At 48.2% G+C, this 20895-nt stretch overlaps 1 protein-coding gene across 1 annotated transcript in view; it reads right to left on the reverse strand.

The window, feature by feature from the left end:
• Window positions 1-15549: 15549 nt before the first annotated feature.
• Window positions 15550-20895, reverse strand: part of LOC135277941 (ephrin type-B receptor 4-like) — a 78897-nt gene continuing 73551 nt past the window's right edge. Inside the window, exon 8 of the mRNA XM_064384110.1 lies at window positions 15550-15704. Coding sequence (XP_064240180.1) covers window positions 15550-15704 — 155 coding nt within the window. The remainder of the gene's footprint in view (window positions 15705-20895) is intronic.

The following is a 20895-nucleotide window of genomic DNA, read 5'->3' on the forward strand; positions in this document are numbered from 1 at the left end:
TCTGAGGGACCCCTTGCATTGGAAAACTCCACAGAACGGCCACCAAAGACTTCACTGACTGCCAGTGAAATCTAGAACAAAAACATGGAATAAGCATTTTTCCCAACACCCTTGTGATTAAGGAGAGACACAGGGGTTCTTCAGAGCCATACAGCAGCTTTGATGCCCCAGGGTCCATTCCAAGTGGCCCAGCAGGGATGCTGGACAGAGTTACCAGGGCAGGTGTGGCCTGGACTCCAGAGCAGCTCATAGGCAGTGGAAGCACTAGCAGGATGCTACAGAAAACATCAGAGGGATGTGGGGGAGGCATTTCCTCTTTCTCCACATCACCAGCCTCTTGGTTTTCAATGAGTTAGTTCTACATTTCTCCGGGGTGAGGGCGGGAGGTGTAAGAATACAGACACCTGGACTTTCCTCCCAGAAATTCCAAACTAGAAGGTCTGGGTAGGGGCCAGAAAATTTTATTTTTACCACGTGTCCCTGGAGATGCTGAGGCAGTCATCTTGCTACTATCTTAGGACAAGTGATCAGGAAGCTCCGCACCGGATGACTCACATAAAGCCCTACCACCATCCCAGTGCTGCTGTTGTCTGGGAAGACTACTCAGTGAAGAGCTGTGATCCATCCTCCCTTGCTATAACTAATGGACCCTGTGATTAGAAGTTCTTCCTCAGCCTCAGGCTCCCCTGCCTCCCACTTTCAGTGTCTTCTCTTCCCTGGTAATGGGAAGCCAGTCTCACTGTGCTAACCCTCCACAAACTGGAAGCCTATTACTAGGTCACCTGTCAGCCTCTCTGTCCCAGTTAAATAATCCCCATTCCTCTCATCACTTATCCATGTTCCCGTTTTCCAACCCAACAATCATTTCCCCACTTTTCTCTAAATGCTCTCCAAGTTCTCTCCAGTCCCCCTGCACAAGTTGTCTTTGTTCCTAATTCTTCCCTTGAACAGTTTGTGTCTTGTGAGACTAAAAAGAAATTCCTGCTCCAAAAGGATTTGAAGGCTATTTTGACAAGATTCATTTAAGAAACCTCCCTGCAGCATCACAGCAATCTGGGAAAGAGGGCAGATTGCATAAGAAAGTCTAAAAGGGAGACTTGATGGCATCTTACATGCAAAATCCTTAAAGATGGAGCCTCGGGGAGATCGATCCAAGATGGCCGCTTAGGAGGAACTCAGGAATGCAGCTCCGAGAGAAAGCACAGAGGGTGAGTGGATGCCGTATTTCCAGACTGATTTTTACTGCCCACAGAACAGGAGATTCACACACAGAGGAGCCACACGGGTCGCCAGCGCTGCTGGTTTGAATGGCACAGCCGCTGGGCCGGCACCCTGAGGCAATGGCTCACGGTACAGAGTGAGAGAGTCTGAGTCCCCTATAAGCCAGCAAGGGGAGCTGAAACGGGGAGCCAGGCCAGCGCCACGAATCTCAGAGCCGCGGCTTTAGCCAACGCAGCGGCTCCGGAGGCAGATCAGATGAGACGGTGTCCCCTCTTACCCAGCAAGAAGACCTGAAACAGGGAGAGAAGACAGGAGATTCCCGAGCAAAAAAAAAAAAAAAAAAACGCCACTGCAAACACAACTGAAACCGGGACGGTCCAGCTCTGTGGAGGAGGCGTGTTCTCCATAGGCACCCTGCTGTTCCCAGGGCAATCTACCAAGGCAACCCGCCACTACAGAGACTCCGTCACTACAGGGGCAGGCCAACATAGCGGAAGCAGTTCTAACTACACCCAGAAGTTCACACGGAAGCTGGGTGGAGCCCACAGCAGCTTAGCAAAGCCTCTGCAGCCTGAGTGTGACTAGGCTGCCACCTTGTGGGCAGGGAAAACAGCAACCGCACAGGGGAACATCATAAAACCGTAACTCCCTGGGACAGAACACCTGGCGGGAAGAGCAGGGGGTTTATGAGTTCTGCCATAGCAGACTTAAAATTACCAAAATCAGAAAGACAACAACTACAAAGTCAACAGGTGGATAAATCCACAAAGATGGGAAGAAACCAGCGCAAAAAGGATGAAAACACCCAAAACCAGAACACTTCTCCTCCTACAAGGGATCACAACTCCTCACCAGCAAGGGAACAAGACTGGATGGAGAATGAGTGTGATGAAATGACAGAATCAGCTTTCAGAAAGTGGATAATAAGAAACTTCCATGAGCTAAAAGAACATGTTCTAACCCAATGCAAAGAAACTAAGAACCTTGAAAAAAGACTTGACAAAATGCTAACAAGAATGGACAACTTAGAGAGGAATATGAGCGAATTGATGGAGCTGAAAAACACAACACGAGAACTTTGTGAAGCATGCACAAGTTTCAACAGCCGAATTGACCAAGCAGAAGAAAGGATATCAGAGGTCGAAGATCAACTCAATGAAATAAAACGAGAAGGCAAGATTAGAGAAAACAGGGTAAAAAGGAATGAACAAAGTCAACAAGAAATATGGGACTATGTGAAAAGACCTAATCTACGTTTGATAGGTGTACCTGAATGTGACGAAGAGAATGAATCCAAGCTGGAAAATACTCTTCAGGATATTATCCAGGAAAACTTCCCCAACCTAACAAGGCAGGCCAAGATGCAAGTCCAGGAAATACAGAGAACACCACAAAGATATTCCTCTAGAAGAGCAACCCCAAGACACATAATCATCAGATTCACCAGGGTTGAAATGAAGGAGAAAATACTAAGGGCAGCCAGAGAGAAAGGTCGGGTTACCCACAAAGGGAAGCCCATCAGACTCACTGCAGATCTCTCAGCAGAAACCCTACAGGCCAGAAGAGAGTGGGGGCCGATATTCAACATCCTTAAGGAAAAGAACTTTCAACCCAGAATTTCGTATCCAGCCAAACTAAGCTTCACAAGTGAAGGAAAAATAAAATCCTTTGTGAACAAGCAAGAACTCAGAGAGTTCATCACCACCAGACCAGCTCTACAAGAGCTCCTGAAGGAGGCACTACACATAGAAAAGAACAACCAGTACCAGCCACTCCAAAAACACACGAAAAGGTAAAGAGCATCAACACAATGAAGAATCTGCATCAACCAAAGGGCAAAACAGCCACCTAGCACCAAAATGACAGGATCGAATTCACACATAACAATATTAACCCTAAATGTAAACGGACTAAATGCCCCAATCAAAAGACACAGACTGGCAAATTGGATAAAAAGCCAAAACCCATCAGTGTGCTGTATCCAGGAAACCCATCTCGCATGCAAGGATACACAAAGGCTCAAAATAAAGGGATGGAGGAAGATTTACCAAGCAAATGGAGAGCAAAAAAAAAGCAGGAGTTGCAATTCTCATCTCTGATAAAATAGACTTTAAAGCAACAAAGATCAAAAGAGACAAAGAAGGACATTACATAATGGTAAAAGGATCAATGCACCAAGAAGAGCTAATGATCCTAAATATATATGCACCTAATACAGGAGCACCCAGATACATAAGGCAAGTTCTTAAAGACTTACAAAGAGACTTAGACTCCCACACATTAATAGTGGGAGACTTCAACACACCATTGTCAATATTAGACAGATCAACGAGACAGAAAATTAACAAGGATATCCAGGACTTGAACTCAGACCTGGAACAAGCAAACCTAATAGACATTTACAGAACTCTCCACCCCAAATCCACAGAATATACATTCTTCTCAGCACCACATCACACCTACTCTAAAATTGACCACATAATTGGAAGTAAATCTCTCCTCAGCAAATGGAAAAGAACGGAAACCATAACAAACAGTCTCTCAGACCACAGTGCAATCAAGTTAGAACTCAGAATTCAGAAGCCAACCCAGAACCGCACAGCCTCATGGAAAATGAACAACTTTCTCCTGAATGTTGACTGGATAAACAATGAAATGAAGGCAGAAATAAAGACGTTCTTCGAAACCAACGAGAATGAAGACACCACATACCAGAATCTCTGGGACACATTTAAAGCAGTCTCTAGAGGAAAATATATAGCAATAAGTGCCCACATGAGAAGAAAGGAGAGATCTAAAATTGACACCCTATCGTCAAAATTGAAAGAGCTAGAGGAGCAAGATCAAAAAAACTCAAAACCTAGCAGAAGACAAGAAATAACTAAGATCAAAGCAGAATTGAAGAAGATAGAGACACGAAAAACCCTTCAAATAATCAATAAATCCAGGAGCTGGTTTTTTGAAAAGATGAACAAAATAGACAGACCACTAGCCAGACTAATAAAAAAGAAAAGAGAGAATAACCAAATAGATGCAATAAAAAATGACAAAGGGGATATCACCACAGATGCCACAGAAATTCAAACCATCATCAGAGATTATTACAAACAACTCTATGCACATAAACTAGAAAACCTGGAGGAAATGGATAAATTCCTGGACAGCTGCCTCCTCCCAAGCCTAAACCAGGAAGAAGTCGAAACCCTGAATAGACCAATAACAAGGTCTGAAGTCGAGGCAGCAATTAAGAGCCTACCACCCAAAAAAAGCCCAGGTCCAGATGGGTTCACAGCAGAATTCTACCAGACATACAAAGAGGAACTGATACCATTCCTTCTGAAACTATTCCAAATAATCCAAAAAGAGGGAATCCTTCCCAAATCATTTTGTGAGACCAACATCATCCTAATACCAAAACCTTGCAGAGACTCAACAAGAAAAGAAAACTACAGGCCAATATCCATGATGAACATAGATGCAAAAATCTTCAATAAAATACTGGCAAGCCGATTACAACAACACATCAAAAAGCTTATCCACCATGATCAAGTAGGATTCATCCCGGGGATGCAAGGCTGGTTCAATATATGCAAGTCTATAAATGTAATTCACCACATAAACAGAACCAAAGACAAAAACCACATGATTATCTCAATCGATGCAGAGAAGGCCTTCGACAAAATTCAACAGCCTTTTATGCTAAAAACCCTCAATAAACTAGGTATCGACGGAACGTATCTCAAAATAATAAAAGCTATTTATGACAAACCGACAGCCAATATCATACTGAACGGGCAAAAACTGGAAGCATTCCCTTTGAAATCTGGCACTAGACAAGGATGCCCTCTCTCACCACTCCTATTCAATATAGTACTGGAAGTTCTAGCCAGAGCAATCAGGCAAGAAAAAGAAATAAAGGGTATTCAATTAGGAAAGGAGGAAGTCAAATTGTCTCTATTTGCAGACGACATGATTGTATATCTAGAAGACCCCATCATCTCAGCCCAAAATCTCCTGAAACTGATAAGCAACTTCAGCGAAGTCTCAGGATACAAAATCAACGTGCAAAAATCACAAGCATTCCTATACACCAATAACAGACTTAAAGAGAGCCAAATCAAGAACGAACTGCCATTCACAATTGCTACAAAGAGAATAAAATACCTAGGAAAACAACTAACAAGGAATGTAAAGGACCTCTTCCAGGAGAACTACAAACCACTACTCCACGAAATAAGAGAGGACACAAACAGATGGAGAAACATTCCATGTTCATGGTTAGGAAGAATTAATATCGTGAAAATGGCCATACTGCCCAAAGTAATATACAGATTCAATGCTATCCCCATCACGCTACCAATGACCTTCTTCACAGAACTGGAAAAAACCACCTTAAACTTCATATGGAACCAAAAGAGAGCCCGCATAGCCAAGTCAATTCTAAGCAAAAAGAACAAAGTGGGAGGCATCACACTACCAGACATCAAACTCTACTACAAGGCTACAGTAATCAAAACAGCATGGTACTGGTACCAAAACAGAGATATAAACCAATGGAACAGAACAGAGGCCTCGGAGGCAACACAACATATCTACAACCACCCGATCTTCAACAAACCTGATAAAAACAAGCAATGGAGAAAGGATTCCCTGTTAAATAAGTGGTGTTGGGAAAACTGGCTAGTCATATGCAGAAAGCAGAAACTCGACCCCTTCCTGACACCTTACACTAAAATTGACTCCAGATGGATTAAAGACTTAAACATAAGACCTAACACCATAAAATCACTAGAAGGAAACCTAGGCAAAACCATTCAGGACATAGGCGTAGGCAAGGACTTCATGACCAAAACACCAAAAGCATTGGCAACAAAAGCCAAAATAGACAAATGGGACCTGATCAAACTCCACAGCTTCTGCACAGCAAAAGAAACAGTCAATAGAGTGAATCGGCAACCAACAGAATGGGAAAAAATTTTTGCAGCCTACCCATCTGACAAAGGGCTGATATCCAGAATTTACAACGAGCTAAAAAAGATTTACAAGAAAAAAACAAACAAGCCCATTCAAAAGTGGGCGAAGGATATGAACAGATACTTTACAAAAGAAGACATACATGAGGCCAGCAAGCATATGAAAAAATGCTCATCATCACTGGCCATTAGAGAAATGCAAATCAAAACTACATTGAGATACCATCTCACACCAGTTAGAATGGCGATCATTAAAAAATCTGGAGACAACAGATGCTGGAGAGGATGTGGAGAAATAGGAACACTTTTACACTGTTGGTGGGAGTGTAAATTAGTTCAACCATTGTGGAAAACAGTGTGGCGATTCCTCAAGGACCTAGAAATAGAAATTCCATTTGACCCAGCAATCCCATTACTGGGCATATATCCAAAGGATTATAAATCGTTCTACTATAAGGACACATGCACACGAATGTTCATAGCAGCACAGTTTACAATAGCAAAGACCTGGAACCAACCCAAATGCCCATCGATGATAGACTGGACAGGAAAAATGTGGCACATATACACCATGGAATATTATGCAGCCATTAAAAACGAGGAGTTCGTGTCCTTTGTAGGGACATGGATGAACCTGGAAACCATCATTCTCAGCAAACTGACACAAGAACACAAAATCAAACACCACATGTTCTCACTCATAGGCGGGTGTTGAACAAGAACACATGGACACAGGGAGGGGAGCACTATACACGGGGTCTGTTGTGGGGGAGTGGGGGGGACAGCGGGGGGGTGGGGAGTTGGGGAGAGATAGCATGGGGAGAAATGCCAGATATGGGTGAAGGGGAGGAAGGCAGCAAATCACACTGCCACGTATGCACCTATGCAACAACCTTGCATGTTTTTCACATGTACCCCAAAACCTAAAATGCAATAAAAATAAATAAATAAATAAATAAATAAAGTCTAAAAGGAAGGTAGTACAATAAATACTCCATTGTCTCCATGGCAACACACCCCAAAAGTTTTCTGGATGCCCACACAGGCAAGAAGGTCTGAAGATCCACCTGCTGGCTTACTGGAAAGCCAGGAAGGATGGCTTAGCTTTCCCTCCATTCACGTGGTAGAGATCAGGGTAGGCTGGGACTACCCGACAGACCGAGGAAGTGGGAGAAAACAGAATCCAATGTGGGAAGCAGAGAGCAAAGGGAAGTAGTGTAGGAGATGGGTGGGTCATCACTGACCCCTGCTGACAATGGCTTCCATTTAAACCATAAGCAGAAATTCACTTTTGAGAAGATTTTTAAGGACGTCAAAAAGCCTTCTCAAGGGGATATGAAAAATCAGCCAGGCAAGGTGGAAGGAGAAAGAAAGCAAGACCAAGAGTAGAACACAAAGCAAGACAAAGTTCAGTGGCTGCTGCAGACCTATTTTCTCCAAAGAACAGAGAGGGAGAAGATGGCAGAGAGAAGAGAGGGCAGCAGAAAAGGTGGAAATTGAGTGAGAATCTGCCTTCCCAGCCTCGGGGGTCCAGAAAATACAGCACATATACACCATGAAATACTATGCAGCCATAAAAAAGAATGAGTTTATGTCTTTTGCAGGGACACGGATGAAGCTGGAAACCATTATTCTCGGCAAACTAACACAGGAAAAGAAAACCAAACACTGCGTGTTCTCCTTTGTAAGTGGGACTTGCACAATGAGAACACATGGCCACAGGGAGGGGAGCATCTCACACCGAGGCCTGTCAGGGGCAGGGAGAAAGGGGAGGGAGAGTATTAGGATAAATACCTAAAGCATGCAGGGCTGAAAACCTAGATGACAGGTTGACACCTGCAGCAAACCACCATGGCACATGTATACCTGTGTAAAAAAACCTGCATGTTCTGCACAGGTACCCCAGAACTTAAAGGAAAATTTAGAAAATATTTGAAAAAAGATCAGCCTGGGCAACATGGCAAAACTCTGTCTCTATGATATATACATCATCATCATCATCATAATTAACTGGGAGTGGTAGCACACACCTGTACTTCTACCTACATGGGAGGCTAAAGTGGGAGGATCATGTGAGCCCAGGTAGGTCAAGGCTTCAGTGAGCCATGATCATGCCACTGCACCCCAGCCTGGAGAAAAGAGTAAGACACTGCCTTGAGAAAAAAAAAAAAGATGGAAGAGGAAGGTAGGAGAGTCAGGAGAGAGATTTGAAGATGCTGCACTGTTGCCTTTGAAGATGGAAGAGGGGCTATGAGCTAAGGAATGCAGGCAGCCTCTATAGAAGTTGGACAAAACAAGGAAACAGATTCTCCCCCAGCATCTCCAAAGGAATGTAGCCCTGACAATATCCTGATTTTATCCTACTAAGATGCAGTTCAAACTCAGACCTCCAGAACTTAAAGATAATAAACTTGTATTATATTAAGTGGCTAACTGAGTCATAATCGGCTATAGCAACCATAGAAAACTAATATAAAAAGTAATAGAGGCACAGTCGTTTCCCATTACCCACAGTGTCGCTTTCTGCAGTTTCAGTTCCCTGACACATCCCAAAAATATCAGATGGAAAATTCCAGAAATAAAACGTTCAGTTTTCATTTGCATGCCATTCCAAGGAGCATGATGAAATGTTACACCAACCCAACTGTGTGGCCAATCCACACTGTCTACACTACCAATTCTGTCAGGCACTCAGTAGCTGGCTCAGCTGACTGTTGCAGTACATGCATGGGGCAGCAGCGGTGGCAACCCTGGACACTGGCCCCAGTAGCATGGAACCCAGGACCAGATACTGCCACAGTCAGCCCGCAGGTGTGGGAGGGCAGGAGGCACTCAGTCACAACTCTGTGGCTGCACAGTGCCCAGAGCCTGCAAACCTGTGCTCTTAGCCAGGGCCAAGGAAAAGTGAACCCTAGGGTGGGATGGCAGTACACTCCGTGATCCTCATGCCCTCAGGGAGCAGCCCCACCAGAATCTGCCATGCGCTTAGCCACAGCTGCCACCTAGAAATGGCGCAGGTCAGTATCAGTGGTAACCCCTGGCCCTGTACTCCCTCACCAGCGGCAGGAATCCCAGGGCCAGATGTCACCATGGCGCCTAATTTAGGGGGTCGGCGGCGCAGCTGCAAGGGGGCAGAAACTGGTGCTCAGCCTCATCCCAGGGGCTGCAGTGGGCCCAGAGCCCGCAACCTCATGTGCTGGGCTTGGGCAAAGGAAACACAGATCTTAGGGTCGGGGGAGGTGCCTTGGGTGACCCCCAGCCTGTCTGAGACCAGCCCTGCAGCCTCCCGTACATTCTGCTGCACCTGCCACTTATAGATGGCATGCGGCAGCAGCGGTGGCAACCCCTGATCCTGCCCGCCTCCACCAGCAACACAGACCCAAGGGCCAGACCCTGCTGTGGGGCCTAAATCAGGACCCACAGCAGGAGGAGGACTGGAACTGGCATCCAGCCCCATCCCAGTGGCTGCAGGGTACCCAGTGCCCACAACCAGCACCCTGGACCAGGGTCAAAAAGGAACAGAAGGAGGGCGAGAACCGGTGCTCAGCCCCACCCCTGAGGCTACACAGCACCCAGACCCCACGCTCTGGACAGGGGCAAGGAAGATGGACCCTAGACGGTGCACTGGGCAATTCTCGGGCTGTCTAGGGCCAGCCTCTGCCTTGGGCTCAGCTGCAGCTGCCACCGGCACAAGAACATGCAGCAGCCACAGTGACAACCACTGATGCTGCCCACCCGCACCACTGCAATGAGGATCCCAGGGCCAGAAGCCTCCATAGATCCTAACACAGGCAGTCGGCCCTGCTGCTGCAGGAAAACAGGAACTGGCCAGCCTGCCTTGAGGATCCAGCAGCTGCACAGCACCCAGCGACTGTGACCCGTCGCTCTATGAATCAGCCAAGAAAGAGGGCCCCTAGGCTGGCAGGGCAGTCTGTTGGGTGGCCCTTGGGTCTTCTGGGACTAGCCCTGCTAGCTGATGCCATGGGCTCAGCTGCAGCCGCCCCCTGCAGATGGTGCATGTCAGCAGCTGGGGCAACCCTAGACATGCACACAGCGGCCAGCAGCACAGAACCAGAGGCCAGACGCCACCTTGGCCATAAGGAGGCAGTGAAGCCACAGCTGCAGGAGGGCAGGAAGTGGTGCTCAGCCCCATTCCAGTGGCTGCACAGTGTACAGACCCGTGGCCCAGCACTCAGGGAGCCACCAAAGAGGAGCGGATCCTAGGGTGGGAGGGGGGTATTCTGCAAACCTCAAGCCTCACTCAGGCCTGGACCTGCACTGCCACCCTCTGCTGTGGACTCAACAGCAGCTGCCACCTGCACACGCTGTGGCAGAAGAGGTGGCAACCCCAGCTCTGCCTGCCGTAACCAGCAGTGGGGGGCCCGGGGACCAAGGCCACCTCTGAGGCTGCCACCTGGCCACCTCTGCACTCTTTTCCCTGCCCTAGTGGCAGCCAGCCACTTCCTACCTCTCCAGCGCTCTGCAGTCTCCGTCACTGCCACCCACCACAGCGAGGCGAGCCGTGGTGCCACAGGCTCCAGCCTCAAGCATGCAGCAGATGACTCTTCCTTCTCCTGGCATGGAGCAGCTGGGTGGGCAAAGCCAGAAAAGCCTAGAACGGGACACAGACAGTGGTAGTGTTAGATCCCCACCTTGTCATGCTGGCCACTGGGTGGCACAGGCCAGTTTTGGTGAAGGCACTCACACCCACCCTCCAAAGTCCACGGCAGCTCTTTTTGGCCCAAACTGGCTAGGGAGTGGAGACTGGAGACACCATGGTGTCTGGGCTTCCCGCTCCACAGGAACCACTGGGACCACCCAGGCTGTGCTCAGGAAGCAGGAGCAGCAGAAACTCAGCCCCAGCCAGCCCTCCTCACCAACGTGCTGGTTCCCATTCCTGAGACATCCACCCACGGGGCCCTGTCACCCCATAGTGCCTGCTACTGCATGCCTGGGTATCCCTGGCAGTCTCTGCAACACAGAATGTGAGGGCTCGGGCCTGGGAACCACGTTTCACAGAAACGTGAAAATCCTGCCCACCATGCAGTAGGAGATGGCCCTTTAGAGTTTAGAGTCTGGGGAGAGGAGGACCACTCCTCTCTCAGAGACCACAGCTGTCACTGAAACCTCCATTCCCTGCCAATGGCAGTGCAGCTTCCGACAGAGCCCCTAACCCACTGCCACTAGCAGTGTAGCCCCAGGATAGTGCCAACACCCCATCCTCCACCACTGGCAGTGTAGCACGTGATGGCAGCCCCTAACGTGCCCCTGCCTTAGACACCACAGCACTCAATGGCACCTGCAGACCACCCCCCTGCCATGGGCAGCACAGCTCAGGATAGCGCCCCAACTGACTCCCTGCAATGGGCAGTGTAACCACAGAGTCCCCCACCAGACCCCCACCACAGGCAGTGATGCCCCTATATGGCACCCAAACCACCCCCCACTGCGGGCACTGCAACCCTGAATAATGAGTGCCCTAACCCACTCCCCATCGGGAACAGTGCAGGCTCCAGCCTCCAGCATGGGCTGTGGGTGGCTACTACTACTCCTCCTCTAAGCCCACTCGGAGCAGGTGGGCCCACATACCCACAACAGTCTGAAACAGTGGGACTAACGTGTACACACACAAAAAAAACTACAAAGCAGCAGAAGAATCCAGTCTAGAACCTGACCAGACAATTCTGCAGACATAAAATCGAAGAACAGATAAGACATTAGGTCCTCAAAATGAACAATTCATTAGGAAACTGCAATTCGCCAGGCAAGGTGGCTCACGCCTGTAATCCCAGCGTTTTGGGAGGCCTAGTTGGGCGGATTACCTGAGGTCAGGAGTTTGAAACCAGCCTGACCAATATGGTGAAACCCCATCTCTACTAAAAATACAAATATTAGCCTGGCATCATCATGGTGGGTGTCTGTAGTCCCAGCTACTCAGGAGGCTGAGACAGGAGAATTGCCTGAACCCAGGAGGTGAAGGTTGCAGTGAACGGAGATTGTGGCACTGCACTCCAGCCTAGGTGACAGAACCAGACTCAGTCTCTTAAAAAAAAAGTAGAAATGCGGGTGTGGTTTTAGAAAAGGGGGACTCACACACTGTAGATGGAAATGAAAATGAGGATACCCCAGCTCAGAGGGCCATGGGGCTCGGAGGGATCCAGGTCCTGGGCTTCACCATGGCTCAGGGCCTGTGCACTCCTAGATGCTGGATGCAGGTCAAACACGGGCATAACCTTCTCGGCAGGGTTGCAGACGCTGCCACGGCCAGGAACCCACAACCGCCCCCACACGGATGACTGGGGCCCAAATGCCCACAAAGAAGTCAGGACCGGAAAGCAGGGAGCCGTGGAGAAGGAGCAGGGTGGCCTGGAGGGTTCCCGGTGGGGTACAAGTCCCCGCCACTTACCGCAGAGACCTGCTCCTCCACTATTACGTGGAAGCCGCCATGGCTTCTCCGAAGAAACTTCTCCAGCTGCGCCGCTGCTGCTTCTCCCTCGGACCACGCCACCGCCTCTTCTCCCTCGGACCGCGCCGCCGCCTCTTCTCCCTCCAGCCGCGCCGCCGCCTCTTCTCCCTCCGGCCGCGCCGCCGCCTCTTCTCCCTCCGGCCGCGCCGCCGCCTCTTCTCCCTCCGGCCGCGCCGCCGCCTCTTCTCCCTCCGGCCGCGCCGCCGCCTCTTCTCCCTCGGACCGCGCCGCCGCCTCTTCTCCCTCGGACCGCGCCGCCGCCTCTTCTCCCTCGGACCGCGCCGCCGCCTCTTCTCCCTCCTGCCGCGCCGCCGCCTCTTCTCCCTCGGACCGCGCCGCCGCCTCTTCTCCCTCCTGCCGCGCCGCCGCCTCTTCTCCCTCCGGCCGCGCCGCCGCCTCTTCTCCCTCCGGCCGCGCCGCCGCCTCTTCTCCCTCCGGCCGCGCCGCCGCCTCTTCTCCCTCCTGCCGCGCCGCCGCCTCTTCTCCCTCCTGCCGCGCCGCCGCCTCTTCTCCCTCGGACCGCGCCGCCGCCTCTTCTCCCTCCAGCCGCGCCGCCGCCTCTTCTCCCTCCTGCCGTGCCGCCGCCTCTTCTCCCTCGGACCGCGCCGCTGCCTCTTCTCCCTCTGACCGCGCCGCTGCTCCTGCCGGATCCTCACAGGAAGCACAGTCTCGGCTTCCGTAGGGCACGCACGCTGGCAGCGTCCCTCCCTTCAAGCTGAAGCGCCACCCCCTCTTAAAGGGGCCGCAGCTCGGCCTGGCCAGAACCGCCTCGGGTTGCGGCACAGGCTGACACTCTGTCCAGCCCCAGGGGTGAACTAAAGGCCTCCTGTCTCTCATCCTCCCTGGCTCTAGAGCCCTAGAGGTGGCAGGAGTGGAGCCTTGTGACCCCAGCCCCGAGATCAGCTCCCTTTGCCTGGAGTGCCCGGGATCTGCCCCTGCTTCCTCTGGACCTCAGCTTCAAGATCTGCCAAGGAAGCAGCCTGGAGGGAGCTCTGGGCTCCCTCAAGCTTGGCGCCTCAGGATCCAGGGTGGGCTCTCTTGCCCCTCTGCAGAGGGGACCCAGAGAACCACGGAAAACTGTGGGCTGGAGACACAGTCCCCAGGGCAGCAGGGCCTCCTCAGCCTCACTGTCCGCATCTGTCCTGTGGGAGCCCGGGGACCTTGCTAGGGCCCAGACACCTGCGGCCTCACCAGGACTGCCTGGGTCCCCCGGCTCCCCAGGAGACAGGCAGGGGCCCTGGGGTCCAGCTCTGCCCCCACCTCAACTCCATCTTGGATCAGCGCCCGGAGGGGCCCTGCGGACTGGACCCAGGCACACCCCCTTCTTACCTCAACAACCCATCATTTACATTAGGTATTTCTCCTAGCACTGTCACTTCCCTAGCACTGTCACTTCTCTAGCACCTCAACCCCTGACAGGCCCTGGTATTTAATGTTCCCCTCCCTGTGTCCATGTGTTCTCATTGATCAACTCCACTTATGAGTGAGAACACGTGGCATTTGATTTTCTGTTCCTGTACTAGTTTGCTGAGAATCATCGTTTCTAGCTTCATCCATGTCCCTGCAAAGGACATGAACTCATCCTTTATAATGGCTGCAGAGTATTCCATGTGATATATTTGCCACATTTTCTTTATCCAGTCTATCTTTGATGGACATTTGCATTAGTTCCAAGTCTTTGCTATTGTGAACAGTGCTGCAATAAACATTGTGTGCATGTGTCTTTATAATAGAATAATTTACAATCCTTTGAGTATATGCCCAGTGATGGGATTGCTTGGTCAAATGGTATTGCTAGTTCTAGATCCTTGAGGAATCGCCACGCTGTCTTCCACAATGGTTGAACTAATTTACACTCCCACCAACAGTGTAAAAGCATTCCTACTTAGTAGGGTTTTTTTGGTGGCAGTGGGTGACAACATAATTTGCCTATTAACATTTGCATCTTTTAAAGAAGAAAAGCACAAAGAAAAAATTAAAATATTTTCATCGAGGCCAAGTTCAAATAAAATTTTAGGCTGGGCACGGTGGCTCACACCTAGCATCCCAGTACTTTGGGAGGCCGAGGTGAGCAGATCCCTTGAGCTCAGTTGTTTGAGACCAGCCTGGGCAACACAGCGAGACCCCATATAGAAAGAAAAAGAGAGAAAGAGAAAGATACAAGGAGAAGGGAGGGAGAGGAGGAGAGGGAAGGGGAGAGGAGAGAGGAAGTCTTTTTTTTTTTTTTTTTTTTTTTTTTTTTTGAGACAGTCTCATTCTGTCTCCCAGGCTGGAGTGCAGTGGCACAATCTCGGCTCACTGCAACCTGCACCTCCCGGGTTGAAGCAATTCTCCTGCCTCAGCCTTCTGAGTAGCTGGGACTACAGGAGCAAGCTGCCATGCCCAGCTAATTTTTTGTATTTTAGTAGAGATGGGGTTTCACAGTGTTGCCGAGGCTGGGAAGGAGAGAAATTTTTTAAAGAAAACCTGAGGAACTTCAAAGATTCACAGCTGGCAGAGCAGATTCTGACATGCAGGCGCTGAGTCAGTTTCGTGTCTAGAAGGGGATGTTTAAAGAAGCCTGCCCTGCTAGAGGGGATGATGTCTATGAGGCTGAGTGACCCGTCCAAGGTCAGAATCAGGATCTGAACCCAGACTTCCCTGACTCCAAAGTCCATGCCCAATTCATGGGACCTGAAACAAGCCATCCTATTCTTTGGGACTCTGCTTCTGACCTTATCACAGATGCAATAGGCCCTGCCACTCCCTAGCACTGTGACAAGAACCCAGAGGAGAGGAAGGGGCCATGGCAGCTCCGTGAGACCAACATCTCCAATTTTTTTGCAGGTTCCTGGCCTTGGTCCAGGAGAAGTATCCCAAGGTCACCCTGTCTCCAGGCTGGACCACCCTCTACATGGCCGTGTTCCCAAACAGGACGTACAACTGAGCCATGGTGGAGAAGATGCACGAGCTGGTGAGAGTGGTGCCCCAGAGGGTCACCTTCCCTGTGCGGTCTTCCATGGCATGGGCCTCCTGGCCCCACTTCAGCTGGCTGCTGAGCCAATCTGAGAAGGTGAAAACCACCAAACACACCCCACCCTCCTGGAGGTGCTGATGCCCCCGGCAAGATCCCAGATGCTCATGGATGGGAGGGTGGTTTTTTTTTGAGATGGAGTCTCACTCTGTCACCCAGGCTGGAGTGAAGTGGCACCATCTCAGTTCACTTCAACCTCTGCCTCCTGGGTTCAAGTGACTCTCCTGCCTCAGTCTCCCAAGTAGCTGGGACTACAGGTGTGTGCCACCACCCCTGGCTAATTTTTTGTATTTTTAGTAGAGATGGGGTTTCACTGTGTTAGCCAGGATGGTCTTGATCTCTTGACCTCGTGATCTGCCCACCTTGGCATCCCAAAGTGCTGGAATTACAGGCATGAGCCACCACACCCAGCCATGGATGGAAGGGTCTTAAAGGTCATCTGGTCCAACTCCTGCTGGTGCTCATGCCCTCTACAGAGTCCCTGCTTTCTGCTTGCATACCTCTGATGATGGGCTACTCACTACCTCCTGAAGTAGCTCTTTCATTAGTGGGTAATTCTCTGCCCCCCAGAAAATATTTATACCAAGACACAACTTGTCTCCCCACAGCTTCCTCTAATAGAAGCCAGGTATAGCCCCGGAGAGCTATACTGTGCCTGGAGGCACATATTGTGCCTTCAACCCCTGCCCTAGGATAGCCATATTTAGAGACTCCCCTACCCCTACTATTGCCCTTACTTTCCTTGGCTGCTCCCCACAGGACTCCCAAAGCTGCCACTCCCCCTCTTCATGCTTGACTCACCCTTCCACATCCTCCCCATCTGTCCTGCCCCTTTCCTAGGACAGGACTCAGAAATAGACACTGCAAGTGAGGAGGCAGGACAGGCTTCCCCACCCTCCTGGGCCTCTGCTTTCAGCCATCTTTCCTGAATTCCCTCTGGCTCCTGCCCTTGGGAAGGGGTAGGACTCAGGGAGAAGTGGCGGGAGGGCAACTGGAGGACAGATGCTCTACCTTGGGCCCAGCTGACATCCAGTTCTGAGCACAGGAGTGGGGTTGAGGGTTATTGTTAAACAAAAACCATACTCTTATAATAACTGGCCATTTTTCATCTTTGTGAATATTCTTGGATAATGGTATCAGCAGTGAGTGCTAGATCTTAGGTTCCTCAGACTTATAACAAAGAAGTGCTTTGGCTTAGCTTTTTAGCAAGATGATTGCCATAAAGGTAATAAACTCTCACTCCTATTTTTTCCTTCATTTGTAATGATCTAGTTTACACAGTACTCAATATTTGGGAAATTCTAATCTCCCTAACATGAGGAAGTGGTTGAGGATTAGTAAAGCAATAATTGTTTAGCAAATTGCTACTACAGTACAAGTGAAGAAATTCAGAATCTGCTTGAATTGTTTTTTTTTTTTTTTTTTTTTTTTTGAGACAGAGTTTCGCTCTTGTTACCCAGGCTGGAGTGCAATGGCGTGATCTCGGCTCACCACAACCTCTGCCTCCTGGGTTCAAGCAGTTCTCCTGCCTCAGCCTCCCGAGTAGCTGGGACTACAGGCATGCACCACCATGCCCAGCTAATTTTTGTATTTGTTTAGTAGAGATGGGGTTTCACCGTGTTGACCAGGATGGTCTCGATCTCTTGACCTCGTGATCCACCCGCCTCGGCCTCCCAAAGTGCTGGGATTACAGGCGTGAGCCACCGCGCCTGGCCTCTGCTTGAATTGTTAAATGCAGCAACTAAGTGCCACCTCACCACTTTGGATACAGTAGTGATTATTCCTCCAAAATATTCAGGTAAAAAATGAACTTTATTCCCTGGGCCACACAGATCTAGTTTGTAATCTATGGATATCTCACTTTCCATGGAGAATTCACATCAAGCTGCAAATACAAAGCTGCAGCTTTACTTAAAATGTTATTTGTATTAAAAATCAATTTTTATTGCTATAAGATTCTAGAGAAGCTTTATTCCATTTAATACACATAAACAATACAAAAATGACAGTGAAGGTTTAAAAATTAGACATCTCTGCTTTTTAGATAAAGTTTTAAAACACTCATAAAAATATATCTAAGCAGTGAAAAAAGGAAGCAAACAACTTTAAGGGAGTAGTTGGTTTAAAATGTATTAAAAATCATGCAAGTCTCCAAGAAACAAAGTTTGACTTTTATAAAACAGTAAAAAATTTTACCTTAATTTTATCAATATAATTAACTTCTCTGTGATTGAACACTTCATGGGCTCCATTTTGCAGAACAACCTTTTTCCTTCCTCAGTACCAGCAGTGCCCAAAACCTTTAAGCCATAAGCTCTAGCAATTTGGCATGCTGCTAATCCAACCTGAAAAACAAATATAACCCAATAGTTATATATTCTCTATATTCCTGCAAACTCTTATTAAATACATACAATGAACTTAAGATTCCTATAGGACCTATCCTAACTTTAAGCACTTAAGCGTGTAAATGAAGCAATAAGTAAAGATGAAATAAGAAAAATAGCTCTCAATTAAGAACATTTAAAATATTCTAGGTACCTTACTAAATGCTTTCTACATATTGCTTTATTTTATCCTCACAATGACCCTATAAAGTAGATACTATTATTGTCCCTATTCTACAGATAAGAAAGTTGAAGCTTCAAATTATAAGTAACTTGGACAAATCACATACAGAGATGGGAACAGGAGCTAGACCAGTCTGTCTGCAGAATCTGAGCTTTTAACCACTGCATCAAGATGTTTGTAGGATTTAAAGATAATAATCAGAACATGCTCTCTGACTTCTCTGTGCATATGAAATTCTAAATAACAAATTTAAGACCTCTACCATTTAAGTGGAAGAGACAGGTATATGGGCAAATTAACTAATTCATCCATATGGTGAATGTTTATTGAGTGTTTACACTGTACTAGATGTGGTACTTAAGGTAAGAAAGAAACTTACATTCTAAGGGTGGAGGAAGATAATAGTCATATGAACAAATGAATGGATAAAATAAATTCAGGAAATCGAAGTGCTAAGAAAAAATAAAACTGGCTGTTGGGTTAGAGGGTAAGAAAAGGGACTATTTAGGTCATCAGGAAGGGCCACTCTGAAAAAATGAAACCTGAAAAAAGTGAGGAACAACCCACGAGAACATCTGGTCAGCCACGTGGAGGATGCTATGGGCACAGTGAATGGCCATGGTAACCTGGGGAAGTGGGAATGCAGTTAGGGTCAAAGAACAGAAAGAGGGGGAGCGTGGCTCAGGGAGGGGGCATGTGCGAAAGACTGGAAGACGAGGCCAGTAAAGGTGAGTCACACAGGATCTGAGGGGTGAAGGTAGAGGCTTCCGAGTATATTAAAAACTATGCAGAACCACTGGAGAGCTTAAACCAGGAAATGATCTGGTTGACTCAGGCTTTAAAAAGGTCACTCCAATTACATGTGAGGCACAAAGAAGGTGGCCAGGAAAATGGGAGGGGGAAGATCAGTTTGTAGCTGTTAGAACAGTCTAGATAAGACATGAAACTGGCTTGAACAAAGGTGGTAGCACTGGAAAAAATAAAAACAAATGGGACTTCCTCACAGATTCAATGTAGGAGATGAGGAAAAGAGAAAAATATAGGATGTCTCCTATGTCTTTGGCCAGATTAACTGGGTAGAGTAACTGAGGAGAAAACCAAAGAGCAGTAAATTTGTGAAAATCTCCAGATTTCTCTTTGCCAAGTGTGGTGGTACATGCATGTAATCCCAGCTATGTGGGAGGTGGAGGCAGGAGGATCCCTTGGACCCAGGAGTTTGAGGAGTTTGAGGTTGCAGTGATCACACCACTGCACTTCAGCCTGGGAAACAGAGCAGGACCCTGTCTCTAAAAAATAAACACAAAAGAATCACTTAGAACATGCTGAGCTGCACAGTGCTCATCTACTTAAAGGTGAAGATATTCAGCAGTCAGTTGAATATGAGTATGGACTCAAGTGTCCAGTTGAAGATATACATTAGAGATTCATTATCTTACAGATGGTATTTAAAGCCAAAGGATTAGGTGGAACATGGTGGTTCGTGCCTGTACTCCTAGCACTTTGGGAGGCTGAGGTAGGTGAATCACCTGGGGTCAGGAGTTGGAGACCAGCCTGGGCAACCTGATGAAACTCCATCTCTATTACAAATACAAAAATTAGCCAGGCAGAGTGGTATGCACTTGTAATCCCAGCTACACAGGAGGCTGAGGCAGGAGAATCACTTAAGTCAGGGAGGTAGAGGTTGCAGTGAGCCGAGATTGCAACACTGCACTGCAGCCTGGGTGAGTGCAGGCTCTGTCTCAAAAAAAAGAAAAAAAGGCCGGACGCGGTGGCTCAAGCCTGTAATCCCAGCACTTTGGGAGGCCGAGGCGGGTGGATCACAAGATCAAGAGATCGAGACCATCCTGGTCAACATGGTGAAACCCCGTCTCTACTAATACAAAAAATTAGCTGGGCATGGTGGCGCGTGCCTGTAATCCCAGCTACTCAGGAGGCTGAGGCAGGAGAATTGCCTGAACCCAGGAGGCGGAGGTTGCGGTGAGCCGAGATCGCGCCATTGCACTCCAGCCTGGGTAATGAGAGAAACTCCGTCTCAAAAAAAAAAAAAAAAGAAAGAAAAAAAGTCACAGGATTGTAAGAAATCACTAGAATACCAAATAAATGTGCTTAGTATAAAAGAGAAATCAAAGTAATTTAAGAATATAGACAAAAGAACAATTATTTAAATAAGAATACTAGGAAATATGTTTGATTAGATGACAAATGTTGGTACAAATAAGAGTCACAAACATTTAGAGCAGAGTTTCCCAAACTTGGCACTATTGACATTTTGGGCTAGATAATTCTTTGATGTGGGAGAGTATCCATGTATTGGAGGATACCTACCCTCTAGATGCCAGAACCCCTTCCCCAAGTGTGACAACAAAATATGTCTTCAGATATTGCCAAATGTCAGAGGATGGAAGGAGAAATGTTGCAAAATCACCTGCCACTCATAACCAGTGATTTACAGGGAGTACTGGGTTGGGCAAGAAAAGAATTATGATGAACAATAATGATAGAAACTTTGTAACAGACTCCCAGGCCTGAAATGGACTGTAAAGATTTTGGTCCATGGGAATAACGAGGCTGAATTCAGCCAGGTTACAGCAGGAATTTGGTTTAACTGAAATAAAAAAATACATGGAACTCACTGTCTGACAGAGGAGAGA

The sequence above is a fragment of the Aotus nancymaae genome, unplaced genomic scaffold, assembly GCF_030222135.1.
Source record: "Aotus nancymaae isolate 86718 unplaced genomic scaffold, 86718_ANA_hifiasm-v0.15.2.pri h1tg000036l, whole genome shotgun sequence".
NCBI lineage: Eukaryota > Metazoa > Chordata > Mammalia > Primates > Aotidae > Aotus > Aotus nancymaae.